Raw genomic sequence first — 18,857 nt, 5'->3', positions numbered from 1 at the left:
TTCTATAAGGGAGATCAATGTTTTGTGTATCTGCTAACAATATTTATATGTGTATTGTTGCATTTATATAGATAAAAACCTACATTTCAGGTAGCTAATGAAACCCACGTGACCCACATAACAAGTAAAAGCAGAGACCTGAATCCCAAGAATCTTCTCAAACTTCTTAAACACACAAGGTCAAACAATGTACAGGCACAGGGGAGAGTACTCTACATGTGCAGGTATTTTCTTTTTTAAAATCCTAACAAAAATCTTTTCCTTTGATAAACCACCATTTTTATATTAAAAAAGCCCATTCTGTGTGTGTGCTGAAAGATCATGTTTTGTTATTCCATGTTTTCAGAAACGGAGCTGAGTACAGCGGCCTCGCCTGTGTGTTGAGTCTTCTACTTGACCGAATGGACCATGACCAAAGTTTAACAGTTCCACTTGTTGTTGGTGCCATCAAATGTATCAGACCACAGGTCATCCCATCTCTGGTAAACATGTGTTTCTGTTTAACCTTTATACAAGTTTTTACTTGAATGCCATTGGTCAAAAACTTTTTACTTCCCAGGACCAGTACAGATGCCTGTATCAAGTTTTGAAAAGGTACAACGAAACTACCCAAACCTACAACAACTATGATCAGCTCTCTACAACTCGGCAAACTGAAGAAAATGTATATGCCAACAGTTAAGATGTTATTTTGCATGACTGTATAGCTTAACTAACATAATAAATGACTCTCAGAAAGTGTGACGCATGCATTTTTCTAATTAGGAGCCATGTTAATATTAACTCTTTTTATTTACAATACAAATTAATCAACATATCTATTAAAGTAGTTTATTTTTAAATGTACACAATTTTGTTTAATTTAATGTCCTTATACAAGTAATTCTTCTTCTTCTTCTTTGTTCTTAATTTTTAATGTTGAAGGGATCGAGGGTTTGAATTCGAGACTTTTTTTTTCAAATTTATTAACCATGAGCTTTTTCCGACTCGACTATGCCTCCATCACATTTAAGGATATGTGTCAACTGGTTATGCGCCATTGAGGCCATTGACTCCGATTTCAGCCTGCTTTTCTTTTTGGATTTGCTTCCATAGCCTTTGTCCAACAAAGAACACCAGTTGATTAATTTTGGAGTTGTCTCTCCTAGAAAAGTGGCTGTCCCCAGCTAACGATATTCATCTCCCCGAGGGTTCAAACTCGAGACTTTTCGGTTTAGCAACCATGAGTTTTACCGACTCAACCACGCCGACCCCTTACAACTAATTAACTTTTCAGTTATTACATAATAACTTGAACTAATCTTACATTAATGCTCATGATTTTTATATCACACGACGAATAAGATGAACAAGATATTAACATAATGAAGAACCCGGTGGAGACAACATTTAAAGGCTTCTAGTAATTAAATTTATTAGCTCTTTTATTTGTTATCTATAATAAAATTACTTCAGTTATTGACACACAAGCAAAATAATTATTTTAAGGTAACATTCTCATAATCAATGTTAAAATATGGTTGATTAATACCACTTTGCCTTTTCTAATTAAATTTTACTTTTTCTGCCAAAAAATTAATACCTGTGAGATATTTTATACTATGTATACATTTTTTTTATACTATTTTAAAATTAAATCTGTTAAATAAATTAAAACAGTTTTCAAATGTGAATATATATGTAAGGGGTTCTTCGAGAAATAGGTATCTTATATCCCACTTCTGACACCAAATGTAAGGGGAGAACCGAGAGGTGATCTTATTCACTCATCCGTGCACCTTTGTGTGGTGACAAAGGGGTTTACTAAACCTAAACAAACCAAACTAAACTAGACTAAGTAAACAAAAAATCAAAGTCAAGAGTAACTACGATATACTTTATTTGATCGTTAAATACCCCGCCTAAAAATTTAAAATAAAAGATCCAAACTCAACGAAAACTAAACCCCAGATGTAGCTGTTATAAAGCTTAAGAAAACGTGACTATATAAAGACAAGGGAAATATGACTACAAAAATGGCTAAAAATCGATTAAAAAAACTGCTTTAAAAAACAACTACTAAAAAAAACAACCGCTAAAAAAAACCCAGCCAAAATAGGCCGACTACAAACAACAATTTCTAGAATTTGACACTCACACAAAATGCTTCAAGACTCCTATTTGAACACAAAACTGGCTTCCGAAATTTTTGAGCACAAATTTAATTTTTGACGTTCTTAACGTGAGTAACTGTTGTTCTATTCTGAGTGAACCCCGTTTGGGCCTAGTTCGAGTGCCAATATATAGTCTAGTCGGCCCATCCCTTATCATCTCCCCAGAGCAATAGGGTCGCGGGTTGGGCTCCGTACCATCCCTCGGCGTTCGAGATAACACTGGTCACTATGCACCCATGCGTTTCACACCCGATAATTGACCGCTATAGATCTTCCCGTTGTCTCAGGGCTAACGATCGTGTCATACCCCGCTCGAGCTAACGTACGGCCACCCGGCACTCCCGCCGCGTTTCACACCTAACAACTGCTCGCGTCTAACTATCCGGCCCAGGCGATAATAAGTCCCTAAGGTCATCGGAATCGTTTCTGACGTCCACCTTCCGATCATGAGTCATGATCCAACCGTGACGTCCAGCGGCATGCCCGGACTCAACTTTAGACATAAATCACCGCGGGTGTCTTCCCAGCATTACTCGTCACTCATGCACCTGCATAGAGCTCGTAGCCGTTAACGACCAGGGTGAGCCGATAACATTTTAATTACATTTTAGATTTCCCTGGCCTGCTCATCCCCAATATCTTAGATTAACCCCTTGGGTTTCTGTAACTAGCACCTAGTCACCTTAGCCCCTTTAATAAGCACCCAAGTTACTATTACATTTTGGAATAAACAGTAGTATACCAGCCCACAAACCCAAGTTACTATTACATTTTAGGATTAACAGTAGTATACCAGCCCACATATACATTCCTTTATACTTTTTCATTTGTCTCATGTAAACATTTAATAATTTATTACTTAATTTAAGATCTAAGAGATGAATGTATGTCTTAATAAACTAACTTAAATTCGCAGCTTCTCTCTCTCTCCCTCTCCATATATATATGTATATATATATATATATATATATATCTATATATATATATATATATATATATATATAGATAGATATATATAGATAGATATATATATACAAGTCCTTTGCCCATGCTGTTTTTAATATAATATGACTTGTATCCTCCATTTCTGTACATTCAAATATTTTTTGCAACTTTAGTAAATAAACTTAATTCAACTCTTGCTAAAAATCTATTTGAACTGTTTTAATTTTTTAAAAACGAATACAAAAATTGTTCGATTGCTAATGTTTCGGAAAATGTAATATCTATGGAATTTTATCTTTTAAAAATATATCTACTCTAGCAGTCCCATGAACACCATTCACAATTGTATCCGAAATGTGTGACTAAAAATATTATTTGCAATATTTTTCTACTGCGGTTTTCATTTTTTTTTGCAATATAATAGTGTTATTGAACTACTTAGTACTATCAAAATCAATTTTTGAAATTTAACATGTAGGCCTATATTTACAAATGCTTAATAACGTTTCTAAAATGTTTTCGAATTTTCTTGGTATTATCTCTTGTGCTAAAAGCAAAAATGTTCACTAATTACGAGGTTAAATGTTGATATTGGTTGCAGTAATTTATCTTTAGTTCTCTTAGAAGAAGAATGATGAAGTCATACCACATATATTCTAAATTATAGGCCCTACATTTGGCTTTTCAGTGAATACTTTTTCTGATCTGTGTAGGCCTACTTAAATAAAAATACAAATATTCTAAAAATATGTTTATCGATATATAGATCGCCATGAACACATTAAGCATATTGCTTATTTCGTTTACTGTTGACCGATATAGGCATTTCCGAGGTTTCCTGTCTTCAGTTTTTAACATGGAATGATAACAAAGACATATCAATCGATTTTACTTCATTAATGTCGCTGCCAAAGGAGGTAACTACAAAATTCAAATACACCCAGCCGGGTTATGTGCACTTAGCTTTCTAAATTTAATGACTAGTAAATTGTTGTTTTGAAGCAGTTAATATCTCTGAAGTAAGAAGTAGAAAAAAAAGCTTTAGCGTATACAAGTCAACGATCTTAAATTCTGTGGTTTAAATATATGCAAAACACAGAGACCGGATAATGGCTTGTTGTATGAATTTGATGAGAAAGAAATAGAGACGGAGAGATGAGCAGCTATAGCGTCAACAAAAAAATGAATGAAGATAGCAATTAACCCACTCACTAGAGGGAGGGGGAAATAGAGAAGAAGAGGAAGGGTAAAAAGGGAGGGGGGGGGTCAATCGGGAACAGAAAATAGATAAGTGGAACGATGAGGAAACACGAGCTGGAAAGAGAAAGGTTGAAATATAGAACTGTATAAGGCAGAGTGGAAATAAATTATATAGATTGGGGGGGGGGGGGCGAGAGAAAAAATAGATATAATACCATTTCAAGAAATGTAAATGGAATAATATAAACTTGGTTATGTTTTGAGAGAAGACAGCGCGGGGTGGTCTTTTTACGTAGGAAGAAAACGAATATACTTTCCTAGAACTTAGGATACGATCATCAATAACAGGAAATACAACTCAGTTGTCATCACGACCTGTGCAGACATTTTTTTTGGTACTTTCTAACACCAGCCTTTTCAGCAATGCATAACAACTACAACCCAAAAAAAATGCTTTATGCTAAACAAAATGTGCTAATGAGTGCTGATGATCTGCTGCCATAAACACGACGATCACATGATTACGATTTCCCGTATGATATGGCAGAGGCGTAGCGAGGGAGGGGCCATTTAGGGGGGGGGGGGGGGGTGACATCAGGGTTAAACATTGCAAAATGTTCAAAAGAAAAAGGTTTTTCTGCCAGTTCCATTAATGATTAATTAAAGTTAAATAGTCTTTTATGTACAAATCGACAACTATTACAAAAGGTTGGGGGTGACTCCATTACATAAACCTGCTAACTATAAAGAAAACATTACTACGTCCAACTGTATTATTAACAGACTAAAAATAAACATAGTTACTATTACGTATGCAGTAATTAAAGCTTATATATATGTAGGCCGACACACACACACACACACACATATATATATATATATATATATATATATATATATATATATATATATATATATATATATATATATATATATATATATATATATATATATATATATATATTGTTTCTTGGGGGTGGTGACACCACCGAGTGCCGCACCGGGTGACATCCGACCTAGCGACGCCACACTGTGATATAGTTATGTCAAGAAGCTTTTCACAAATAAATGTGCTTGTTCCTTCATTTAATTTTTTATATGGTTGGAATTTTCGTCAGTTAATCGACATGACCGCCCCCTCAAACTGAATTGCGGGGTTTCCTGTGCTGTAGTTTCGCCACTAGGAAGAATGTCTATTAGGCAATTCAAAATTTAAAGAGAATTGTGAGCGACCATCACAATAGGCATGCAGATATGGCGAATTAATAGATGCTATTAGGATTCGTTAATGTTACGTTTTGTTTGTATCTCGATCCAACTACAATAATCATTTTATTGTCTCAGTATATTGTTTATGTTTGTGTTACTTATTTCATTGTAGGCCTACTATAAAATCAATTTAAGCTATATTATTTTATGAATTTACGTAATTAATGACTAAGAAGCAATTGCTGATAGCTGAGGCTAACGTAATAGAAAATGGATGTTTTCAAGTCTCATTTTTGTGACTAAATTTAGATTAAATAAAAATACATTAATCATTTTAACATTAAAGCATTTATTTTTCTAGTATAACCTACACATCTCAAATAATGTAAAATGTATCTTAAAGCAAAAATAAATAAATAAAATTAAAACTAGCGGAAGTTTTATTCAGGTTTCTTTGGAAACAAAAAGATTATCAATTGTTACTTTCTCGTATATACGAAGTATAGAGAAAGTCTTGTAATCGTGCAAAAAAAAATCGAGATTTTTTACACCTTTTTACACCTCACTGATACGGAACTGATATACCTCACTGGGACGGAGTGGTCTAGCGGTAGAGAGCTGGACTGCTAACCCGTAAGTTTCGAGTTCGAATCCGGGTACAAGTCAGTAGACCGTCCCTGAGTCCACCCAACTCTGATGGGTGCCTAACGCACGTTAGGGAAAGTTAAGACGGCTGGGCATAGTGCTGACCACACTATCTCTTCATATGCCGAGGTCACAGAAACAAGTGAACTCTACTTCACTTGCCCCATAGACTGTCAGGTTTGAAAGGGAAACTTTGATACGGAAAAGCATAGTTTTGCAATCTTGTCCGTGTGTCTGTCTGTGTGTGTGTCTGTCTGTGTGTAAACACGATAACTTGAGTAACAAGTGTAGTAAATATTAAAGAAAATTAAATAAACCAATACCCTTTCTAAAGTAAAAAAAAAAAACTTATGAAAAGAATGTAGGCCTACATAGCATGTTAAATATAATTTAAACATTAAATTTAAATAGTTAGAACATTTTAAAACAAATATTAGACAACAAGATGTACAATAATTATAATTTTTTTATTATTAATGACTAAATAAATCATATAATTAGATATCAGCTTTGGTACCTAATACAAGTTATCAGTCATAAGTATTTCATATTATCACAGCTGATGGACAGTGTATCTTGCATATGCAGATCCTATTGTACTTATAGGGAGCAGCGATAAAATATCACAAAATCCTTTATTGAGTCAAATATCGTATCTATACATGCAAAACTAAAAATAAACAGTAAAAAACACACAAATTACCCACCATAACATAAACATCAGAAGGAACACGAATAAAGAAAGTATAAGCAAATAAAATAGCTGAGCCTATCTTGATAGGAATGTAGGCCCTAATAATAACTAGAACCAAGAAAACATCTTTGACATCAACAAATAGCAAAGACTAATGTTAGAAATAAAAAAAAAAAAACCTACAAGAGTACTACCGTTTTGACATCAAGAAATATTACTAATAAAAAAAAATGCTAAAAGTAGTATATAACTAAAACTCATTGGCAAAATAACATCATTCAGGCCTAGGCTTTGAAGGATTGGAGACTGGGCTAAAACAGCTGGGAGTCCAGACTTGGAAAAACGTCTGAATAAAAAAGTCTGATAAGTCTGAATTTGTGCGAAGCAGGTCTCAATGAGCTTTAGAACCAAGTAGATTGATGGATATTATCAAGTTACAGATAACAGTATTAATGTATAGTTGTTTTCTCTAAAAAAAAGTAGTATATTTTAAAATCTTCAGAAAAAGCGTGTAAATAAATAAACAGCTAACCACCCTCCCCTACCCGCCAATATCCATACTATTTTTTGTAAACGAAACAAACAAACAAAAACTAAAAACAACAATAATGTATTATGAAATAGAAAAATCTAGCGATTAAGTAAAGAAAATGTCAACATTCTTCAAAAATTGTTAAGGGTGTTTGGATTTTTGAGGCAACTTTTAATTTTATTGCCTGTCTTATGTAAAATCTGTTTTGTAGCCTTCTACAAAATTGATAGTACACCTTAAAAAACACGAATATATTTTTAGAATATATATCAAAAAATATAAACATCAATAAACAGCAATGGACGCACCTTATTGGATCGAGTCAACAATTATAGTAGGTCATCGTATCCATAGTGTAGAACACAATACTAACGGTAGATCCAGGGGCGCCGATTTGCACCACGTAGGGGCGCCGCCCCACTAAAAATTAATTTCTGTTTTTATCGAAACCATCCCACGGGTATTCTCAGCTCTTCAAAGTTCGCGATGTTTTAGAGACAGCACTAACTTAGTTTTATGAATGAAATACAGACATGACAAATGACATTTTTAATAGCAGGTTTAACTAGGTAACCACAGAGTACGTATATTAATGTGTATTACTGTGAGTAAAATGTCTTTAACACAAACACAGATATAGCTGTTGTGATCTGCTTGTATTAATTTAAGAAAATCAATATCCTGCAATTTCCTATTAAATAGAGATCAGTTATTTAGGCCAAGCTATTTCCGATAGTTTCATGATAAGAGCATATGTACACGTACACGCACACACTCACGTGAACGTACACATACATTGCGCGTTATGAACAGTATGCATTGCAATGCTGTACAGAGGAGTACCTACCCATCTAACGTCAGGGGCGAACTTACAATTTTGCGACCCAATTAAATAAATAGGTGTTATATATAGGCCTATATATATATATATATATATATATTAGAAGCAATTTCGGATATGGTATATTAAATAGTAGGATTCGAAGTGCATTAGATTAAGGTCATTCAAGTGATAAACACTAGCAAATTATCAGAAACATTTCTAAGACGAATTGGAGTGTGACATACCTATTTAGTTGACTGGAAAGTGAATGATAAAACAAGATGCAGGAAATAAAGGAACTTGTTGATTCTGTTTTATTGTTGTGCTAGGTGGTCATGGACAGTGGAGAACGAAAATAAGAAAACAAAACTAGAAAGTCGTGAATAAGGCACACCTCAGAAAGACAATAAATAACAACACGTAGCATTTGCTGGTGCAGAGTCCAAGTTGAAAGAGGCAGAGGAGACCAAAGAAAACCATGTAAATATAATAAAATGTTTATAATAATAATACGATTTTAATTGCACCGAAAATAATAAAAGAAAACTAATTCACTTTCTTTAATTATACTATTTTTTGTCACTCATAAATTCTCTTCCATATTTTAGACACTCAGTATTGTTCTCTCACCATTCTTCACTGTCTACATTGTAAACCTCGTCAAGTTTAAACTTCCTAAATGTAAAGCTACAACTAAACAAAGCACAATTAATTTAGTGCATAAGAGGGGTACATTTCTCTATTTCACTTTTTTTGAAATAGAAATTCGAAATTAGCATATTATGAATTTTAGATAAAGAAAAAATTCTCAAGTTTCGTCTAGCACAAATTGAAACAGCTAAGGAAAAATACTATATAAAACAATTTAAAACAATGTTAAGAAACATGATTTCAGATAATATGTTTGATTGCTAATATGAAGAAAATATCTTTAGGCACAGTAATTGGAATTTTGTTTTTCGTAAATCTTATTAAAGTTCAGGAACATTATAAAAAACTCTCAGATTTACAAGTTAATTAATTATGGAATCATCCCTTTTCATGATAAGGCAGTAATGTTTTTATGTTTTACCATTCTTAACTGTTTTTATGGCCGATTTAACTCAGGGGAGATAAATTTCATAAAACGAATATTTCTTTTAGTTTATACAGAGTACGTTCCCATTAACGATAAACTTTGCAATAGAAATAAATCAACCTCGACGTATGGAGCACTGGTGCAGTCCCCTTTTTTGGCCTACATTAATTTTTAAATAGAGAGTTGACACATGCAATTATTCGGAGATGTTTTGTCACTCCACGTTTGCATTACAAATAGTAACTAAGTTAATTTAAAAAGAAAACATCAGATATCTATATTGATAGGTATATTCTAATTAATGAAATGGTATGAATAAAAATGTTAGTAATTTGAATAATGTATTTTAAGTTTAGTCAGAAAAAATAAAAAGTCACAATTTACAATTGTTCTGATTGATAACACACACTCTAGCCCTTAATCACAAACCCTTCAAATTTATAGATCGCAATAGGCGGAAATAAGCACGTTTTTTTTTCCTTTCTTTTTTTTTGTGTCTGCCGTTGACAAGAATAAGAACCTCATAACTTTTTGTATCTTCAGATCTTAAAATAGAATTGCTCAGTTAGGCCTATTTGCTTGACAATAATATTTACTTCCTTGTTATAAATGTTATGCCGTACGGGGAAGTAATTTAAATGTTTTAAACAAACAGAGCCTTGTTGTTTCCAACTTTGAGAGACTACTGGTCAACTGAAGCTTATCTACAGGTTACATGTGTTGCTGATGTGAGTCTAAATATAGATATAAGTAAATGGTGCAAGAATTCAATCCTGGCTGTAATCGAATAACAAAGCTTAAATATAGAGAAATGATAGCAAGAGGTAAAAGAGAACTACGAATTGGGCGAGTATTTAGGAGCGAATATGAGTATAAGGAAAAAAGATGTGTGAGGAATAATGTAAATCCCGGAAACTAAATTAAATAAAGTGAGATAGAGGAAGATAGTATAATAATAATATATTGACAGCTGTGAGAAGACTGTTGTGAGTGGGTGAGGTTATGTAGAAGGAAAAAGAGTAGGCAAAGGGAAAGGCGTAAGAAGTTAATGCAGATAGAAAATAAAATATGAAGGAAAGAGACGTAATTGTGAAATGGGGAGTAAGAGAAGGGGGATGGGGAATGGGCTAAAAGAAGGACTAAAATAGAGAGCAGTAAAACAGAGAGAAAATGTAGGAATAGATGAGAAAGACGATTGAAAAATGCGGAGAAGATAGATATAGTGAAAGATAGAAAGATTGATTGAAAAACATAAAAGGAAAGTTAGATATAGAGAGAGTAGTTTATAGAGTGTCTGGCCGTATGGAATATCAAACAACGCTCCACCACCACTCTCCAACCCCAATGACCCTAATGCACAGACCCACTTCCTTCTGGATTTATGTGATAACTGATTTTAAATGTGTGTCGCATGTCTGGATTTGTGTGATAACTGATTTCAAATGTGATACACACGTAGGAAGTGTTGAGCAGTGTGATAGCGTTAAGGGCGGGGCCACGGCGTGTCAAGCGACGGTCTAGTAATATCAAGTACTGTCCTGATCACTGATATTTCTATTTACTTGCGTTACAATGCATCGACAACAATCTTTAATCTTAAGCCGGCTGTTTAGCTGACTTGTGCCGTTTTGTATTGTGGTCTAAGTATTGTGTTCATTAGATGAATTTTTTATGTGAGTGTCACTATTTCAGCCTGCAGATTTTAACAACACATGTAAGCTTTGTTAGCATTGTCTTAATTAGTTACATATTATATTAATTTTAATACTTCAAATTTAAAACAAAAGCTGTTAGTTTTTTGTTTTTAAGTCTTTGTTTTTATTTATATTCATTTTTTTACTAAAAAGGATTTCGTTTTACAGTCATGTATGACCAATACGAAATTTCAACATAGAAAACTCCCCGTCTAGAAATTCATATAATTTAACCGTTATAACATGCTGTGGATTACAGACGTGCTTCGTTGATCACACATATTTTACAAACACAATATATTTGTTCATATGAATTTTAGACTATCAGAAAAGGAAGTGGATTACTATTCTATTGTTATCAATACAGAACAGGATGACATTTAGAAGAGCCTGGGAATAGCACTTAGCTTATATACTCATAGAATATATTTTAGGAATGAATTCACCATTAGGAAATTTTCATGTATGGTTTAGTGTTCATATTTAAAAGTATGTATTCAAAATGTATATAAAATTTTCTTTATTTTTACAGTGTTTAATTATAATTAATGTATCTCTACCATAGCACATTAGAGACATGCACACATGTAATGCACTTTCTAATTATTAAATTCAATGCTATATTATACTTTACAGGAGAAGCAGGACAAAATTCACTCATGGCATGGACAATAGTTTTTTGGTGGTGTCATTTAGTCTGGGCTGCTTCAGGTAATATAGATATCGATAGGTCACACGATTTATTTGTATTGATCTTGATATTTTTCTTTATGAAAAGTCGTATTCTTTTTCAAAGCATTTTTAACTGCAACTGTAATTTAGTAAAAAAAACTACATCTAATAAAATAATGGTTGTGTTTCAATATATTCACATTTACACTATCATGACAAATTAATAGGTTAATTACAACTGTTTTTGACTAATTAGAAAAAGTATATAATTGTATATTATTATAAGGATGCAACACTGGATGGTTTGGCTCCAGCTGCCAATACAAATGTCACTGTACCAACAACAGATGTGATGACCAAGGTCTGTGTTTAGCTGGGTCAAGTTGTGAGCGGGGCTGGTTTGGTCCACTCTGTCAGTACCGTAAGTTTACAGCTTTACCTAAGCATGCCATTTCTCTTCCTCCTTTTTAAATCCGTCTGTATTACTTTCTATGGTGCCTCTCAGTATACCTAGTGAAGTGTAGCTTCATCATTCCCAAAAATCCTAATTTAAAGCAATAATAAATTCATATAAAACAGATAATAATATAATAGACAATTAAACACAAAAAAATATGTACAAACAACAGCAAACGTTTGTTTGATCATTATTATTGGAGAGACTGTAAATAAATTAGATCTACGTATCCTTCCAAAAGCTTTATTTATTGCGACAACATTGCGAGCAAGGCGGTGATGATGCTCTTAGACTGCGACATACCAAGGCCAGATGAGAATTCTAATCTGAAAACATTTATATTTCTTTTATTACATGTCATTCATTTTTTATGTGTATTCGTTTATGTGGTTTTAGCATCTATGCTTGAGTAAAATATTTTCACGAATTTACAACATTATGTCATCTTTAGTTAATAATAAATGCAAAAAACATTACAATGTTACAATGTCTTGATTATAATGATTCTTCCTTCAAAAAATTTAACCTGATTTTTGTTCAGGCAACATAATTTTATTCAAATTGATATAGAAATGTTATTACTTTTCCCTTAGAGGTATTAGGACCACATAACGCAATTAAGGGTATCATGATTCAACTATAACCATATACAAATAGATAAATATCAGAGTTGGTTATAGCTGAGTTGGTTATAGAAGAGTTGGTTATAGAAGAGTTGGTTATAGAAGTGTTGGTTATAGTAGTGTTGGTTATAGAAGAGTTGGTTATAGAAGAGTTGGTTATAGCTGAGTTAGTTATAGCTGAGTTGGTTACAGAAGAGTTGGTTATAGAAGAGATGGTTATAGCTGATTTGGTTATAGCTGAGATGGTTATAGCTAAGTTGGTTATAGCTGAGTGGGTTATAACTGTGTTGCTTATAGAAGAGTTGGTTATAGCTGAGTTGGTTATAGAAGAGTTGGTTATAGCTGAGTTGGTTATAGAAAAGTTGGTTATAGATGAGTTGGTTATAGAAGAGTTGGTTATAGAAGAGATGGTTATAGCTGAGTTGGTTATAGAAGAGTTGGTTATAGAAGAGATGGTTATAGCTGAGTTAGTTATAGAAGAGTTGGTTATAGCTGAGCTGGTTATAGTTGGGTTGATTATAGCTGAGTTGGTTATAGAAGAGTTGGTTATAGAAGAGTTGGTTATAGAAGAGTTGGTTATAGCTGAGTTGGTTATAGCTGAGTTGGTTATAGAAGAGTTGGTTATAGAAGAGTTGGCTATAGCTGAGTTGGTTATAGAAGAGTTGGTTTTAGAAGAGTTGGTTATAGAAGTGTTGGTTATAGAAGAGTTGGTTATAGAAGTGTTGGTTATAGAAGTGTTGGTTATAGAAGAGATGGTTATAGCTGAGTTGGTTATAGAAGAGTTGGTTATAGCTGAGTTGGTTATAGCTGAGTTGGTTATAGCTGAGTTGGTTATAGAAGAGTTGGTTATAGAAGAGATGGTTATAGCTGAGTTGGTTATAGAAGAGTTGGTTATAGCTGAATTGGTTATAGAAGAGTTGGTTATAGAAGAGTTGGTTATAGAAGAGTTGGTTATAGAAGAGTTGGTTATAGAAGAGATGGTTATAGCTGAGTTGGTTATAGAAGAGTTGGTTATAGCTGAGTTGGTTATAGCTGAGTTGGTTATAGAAGAGTTGGTTATAGAAGAGATGGTTATAGCTGAGTTGGTTATAGAAGAGTTGGTTATAGAAGAGTTGGTTATAGAAGTGTTAGTTGTAGAAGAGTTGGTTTCGCTGTGAGATATTTTGTCTGAGATATTTTGTCTGAGATCATTTGTCCATGATATCATTTGTCCTGATATATTTTGTCCTGGTATATTTTGTCCGTGAGATCATTTGTCCTTGAGATCATTTGTCCTGAGATCATTTGTCCTGAGATCATTTGTCCGTGAGATATTTTGTCTGAGATATTTTGTCTGAGATCATTTGTCCTGAGATCATTTGTCATGGAACCATATATATATATATATATATATATATATATATATATATATATATATATATATATATATATATATATATATATATATATATATATATATATATATTCATTTTAAAAACAATACAAATTGATTAATACAATCTGAATTAATTTTATACAGAAGACCTTGCTACATTAAACGCTGTCTTAGTACCAGAGTCCAGTAACATAGTAGACGGACAGGATGTGACGTGGACAAGTTTACAAAACGTAACAATTAGATGGAGTGTAGAGTACAGAGTTAAGTGGATACAGATTGTGATGGGGGACACAAGTAGGATAGGGAATTTAACATCCTCTCACGTGTTTTAAATACTTTTGCTCATTGCATAGCATTTTATATGTAGAATATGTATGGTGACAAGTAGTGTCTAATGGAGGAATATATTGATTAATTGCAATTATCATTAAAATAAAATGCTTGTAGTTTATGAAAACGTAAAAATAATGTGTTATTATTTTTTCTTACAACACACTGAACAACGCATGTAATAATCAAACAATAACAGGTTTTAGTTTTATATGCTGCTTACATTATATTACGTGATAGTAAAATAATAAATTGTTATTTCAGGCTCAATTAAAGACGTACTCGTAACATTCCGAAATAAAACCAAAAACAGGTCTTGCATTGATCAAACAGTGACCAAAGTAAATAATATAACAACCGATATTTTATGCAATTCTTGGATTAGAACTACTCAGATATTTATTGATTTCAGAACATCAAAAAATGTGGCTTCTCTTCACATTAGTGGGGGTGAGTAGAAGTAGAGATACACTATTTTTATAAATTAAATGAAGAACACAATGTTTTACTGTGTTGTACATATATAAATTTACAAATATGACATCAGAGAAAACAATGGACTTCTCAACGAAGTGACACCTTTTAAGAAGCGTGCAAAATAATTTGAAGTAATCTGTTGAATTAAGTTCGCTACTATAATTAACGTAGTTCATCTAACAATGGTACGTATATCATAATGAGTGTATAAGTTTGATTCTAAAATTCACGGGATGTCTGTACTAGAAAGTAATGTGTTGTAGTATATTTTTTGGTATATTGTTGATATAGTATTGCAACAAAAAACGCTGCATTTTAAATAAAAAATATGATTCATGTTAATTAATTATTTTTTTCTTATCAGGCCGAAATTTGGCTCTAAAAATGGCAACCAGACAGACCAGCGATTACGTTGATACTGAGCGAGGCCTGACCTTTGACTCGACGAGAGCTGTGGATGGGAATCCTAATGGAGATTTCAACGGGCAACTGTCTTGTACTCATACTGAACAGCATCCTGTCCCCAGCAGTTGGACTGTGACATTTCCTAGGCCACAGTTTGTTACAAGATATGTCTTATACAACAGGGGTAGGCGAGTTACTGTAACATTTGGTAATATAATGCAATTCAAAATGGTTTCCAACCATTAAAATGCTCTCGATATGATTTACCTAAATCGATTTATTTCATAAAATACAATTATAAATTACATTAATATTTGGGACTATTATTAAACCAATTAAGTTGACGGTAACTATGGAGTGCGACTGAAAGGATTTAACTTGATCAGCTACACCCCAAACAACTCAGCTGCATTCAACTATACGGATAATACAAACAGCACCAGTGAACATATTTACAATGTAACGACTACGGGAAAGAAGGGGGTGTCGTCTATTGAAATAATAGCTAAACACAAAGACAACTATTTAACACTGTGTGAAGTGGAAGTTTACGGCGGTAGGAAATACTTTTTCATTTTCAATACAGACTTATAGTCCTACACACAATATGTATATTTAATAATTTAACCAATTATGTGTTTTTCAACATAACTGATTTTGTTAGACTGTGTATTAAAGTAATGACATTAACATCAAAGTGGGAAACTATGTAACAGACGGGGGATTTAAAGGGTATCTAGTGCTTTACTCGGGGAAATGATCTCCACTAGAGGACGAGTATGCTAAATTATGTTGGCTACAGTTTCCGCTGATGTTTCTTACCTTCCTACAAGATAAGGCCAGTTTGAATGTATGTTTGTATGATTCAAATAGATCAAGAATGTCCAGACAACACATACGGGCTAGACTGTAGCAGTACGTGCAATTGTACTAACTGGAAACAGTGTTTTGTTTCAACTGGTCAGTGTCATGGCGGCTGTGTTGCTGGTTTCTATGGTGATGAATGCAGCCAATGTAAGCTATTGATCAATGTAACGTTACTCGCAATGATTATAATAAATACGTATTCCAGATTCTACATATTTAGTCCAGCCGATAACAAAACAAACATGTTTAATTCGAGATTTTGTTTTTCCTGTCAACCAAGCATGTTCGGCTGGATCCTATGGAGAAAACTGCTCAAAGAATTGCAGTACAAATTGCACCAACCAGATGTGTGATCGGTTTAATGGTTCATGTCTTCAATGTATACCTGGTAGAGTTGGTCCATTCTGTGAACTGTGTATGTCGAAATATTCCTTTTTTTCTGTTTATTGGTTTGCGTTTATAATAGATGACAGCCTTCGAATTGTTTCTAATATTCAAAATGTATAGCTGATAGCTTTGAAATCATGCATTGTTATAATTCAGAATGTTAAGATTTTTAAAGTAGCTATATATATATATATATATATATATATATATATATATATATATATATATATATATATACTTCCATATTAAGTAGAAATGTTGGATTATTAAAATTACAGCCTGTAATACCTCGTTCTACGGTCAGAACTGTACACAGAAATGTAGTACAAATTGTACTGACTCGAAGTGTGACAACACCGATGGAAAATGCCATGAATGTATTCCTGGAACCAGCGGAGACTTTTGTCATTTAGGCAGGTTAATTTAATTCATTTGTAGTTAAAGCATGCAGCCTACATACAAATTATCAAGAACATAATGCACACGCATGGGAGGAATTAGAAACGCATCATATTAAAGTTAAATTTACACTTTATTTAACTGTATGATGTTCCAAATGACTTAATTTAATTATATATGAATGGATCTAATTACAGCTTGCGACGAGCATCATTATGGGCCTGAGTGTATCTACAGTTGCTCATCAATGTGTGAGAATTCAACGTGTGATAAAACAAATGGTATCTGCCGCACCTGCATATCAGGATATCAAAATGATTATTGTAACTCAAGTAAGCCAAGTCAACATAATTTATAAACAGTTTTGATGGCATAATATAGTTCCGCTTAGTATCAACCACACAGCCAAAATTAAGTTGTATAATCTGGACCACAAAACAAAATTAGTTAGACTTTGAAGAGATTAGAAATCAGCCAATTAAACTTAAAATTAAATGTACTTTATTTAATTGTATGTTTATTACAAACGAGCTGACCCGCGATTTAGCATACGCCGCCATCTAGTTGTTTTATTTTCTGCTTATCAGAAATTCATAATTTGTGAATTCAACACTACCCCCTCCTGCCCTGCGGCCTTCCCTCCCCCCTCCCACCCCCTCGCCCAGTGAAAGCAGCCGTTTACAGACAATGAAAAAATCAATCAGAAATTGTTACCCCCCCCCCCCCTTCGTTTCAAATCGTTTAATACAAAATTATCTGCCCCTAACAGCCGTCACTAACCCGGCTCTACAATTGTAAACGTTCGTCCTAAACCAAAACTCACCTGATTGGTGGGGGGTGGGGGTGGTAGCGATTTGCCTGGAGAGTGGGGTAGTAACGGAGTGCGTCTACGTCTTGTCCTGAATGGTCCCCATGAAGAGAATTATATATAGAGATGACTTAATCTAATCAAATATGAATGGTTATAATTACAGCTTGCGACGAGCATCATTATGGCCCTGGGTGTATCTACAGTTGCTCATCAATGTGTGAGAATTCAACGTGTGATAAAACAAATGGAGTCTGTGGTACCTGCATTTCAGGATATCAAGATGATTATTGTAACTCAAGTAAGCCTTAGATAGTCGCATTGGTATCTAACACATCTAGTCAATTATATTGATACAAATGTTGATTGTATAATATAGTTCCGCTTAGTATCAACAAAACAGCCAGAGCTAAGTTCTATAATCTGGACCACGTAACACAATTATGTAAAGTTTGATAATGATATATTGATGTTGATATATATATATATATATATATATATATATATATATATATATATATATATATATATATATATATATATATATATATATATATATATACATACTTACACATAAGTAGAAATGTTGGATTATTAAAATTACAGCCTGCAATACCTCGTTCTACGGTAAGAACTGTACACAGAAATGTAGTACAAATTGTACAGACTCGAAGTGTAACAACACCGATGGAAAATGCCATGAATGTATTCCTGGAACCAGCGGAGACTTTTGTCATTTAGGCAGGTTAATTTCATTCATTTGTAGGTACAGCAAGCGACCTACATACCAGATATAAGTTATAATTATTATAATGCTAATACCAGTTATAAAAGCACACTTACTGGAGGAATTATAAATGCATCATAATAATGTTAAATATACAATTTCTTTAATTGTATGTTTGATGTTTACAGATGACTTAAACTAATCAAATATGAATGGATCTAATTACAGCTTGCGACGAGAATCATTATGGGCCTGGGTGTATCTACAATTGCTCATCAATGTGTGAGAATTCAACGTGTGATAAAACAAATGGTGTCTGTGGTACCTGCATATCAGGATATCAGGATGATTATT

General features: G+C 33.3%; 2 protein-coding genes across 3 annotated transcripts in view; both read left to right on the top strand.

Moving 5' to 3' along the window:
• Positions 1 to 1,678, top strand: part of LOC131950704 (receptor-type tyrosine-protein phosphatase alpha) — a 32,281-nt gene extending 30,603 nt beyond the window's left edge. For both annotated transcript variants that reach the window (XM_059312930.1, XM_059312931.1), the window contains exons 28-30: positions 91 to 224; positions 347 to 482; positions 560 to 1,678. In XM_059312930.1, coding sequence (XP_059168913.1) covers positions 91 to 224; positions 347 to 482; positions 560 to 682 — 393 coding nt within the window. In that variant the 3' untranslated portion in view covers positions 683 to 1,678. The remainder of the gene's footprint in view (positions 1 to 90; positions 225 to 346; positions 483 to 559) is intronic.
• A 9,696-nt stretch (positions 1,679 to 11,374) lies between these two features.
• The window catches only part of LOC131950699 (cell death abnormality protein 1-like), a 9,873-nt gene continuing 2,390 nt past the window's right edge, over positions 11,375 to 18,857 (top strand). Inside the window, exons 1-10 of the mRNA XM_059312923.1 lie at positions 11,375 to 11,462; positions 11,610 to 11,684; positions 11,932 to 12,066; positions 14,245 to 14,397; positions 14,698 to 14,883; positions 15,275 to 15,499; positions 15,656 to 15,871; positions 16,189 to 16,329; positions 17,166 to 17,300; positions 17,943 to 18,077. Coding sequence (XP_059168906.1) covers positions 11,435 to 11,462; positions 11,610 to 11,684; positions 11,932 to 12,066; positions 14,245 to 14,397; positions 14,698 to 14,883; positions 15,275 to 15,499; positions 15,656 to 15,871; positions 16,189 to 16,329; positions 17,166 to 17,300; positions 17,943 to 18,077 — 1,429 coding nt within the window. The 5' untranslated portion in view covers positions 11,375 to 11,434. The remainder of the gene's footprint in view (positions 11,463 to 11,609; positions 11,685 to 11,931; positions 12,067 to 14,244; positions 14,398 to 14,697; positions 14,884 to 15,274; positions 15,500 to 15,655; positions 15,872 to 16,188; positions 16,330 to 17,165; positions 17,301 to 17,942; positions 18,078 to 18,857) is intronic.

This window comes from Physella acuta, unplaced genomic scaffold (assembly GCF_028476545.2).
Source record: "Physella acuta isolate Inbredline_101_S28 unplaced genomic scaffold, ASM2847654v3 ptg000777l, whole genome shotgun sequence".
Classification (NCBI taxonomy): Eukaryota; Metazoa; Mollusca; class Gastropoda; family Physidae; genus Physella; species Physella acuta.
Note: the sequence above shows the minus strand (reverse complement) of the source record. Positions and strands in the feature narration are given on the sequence as shown.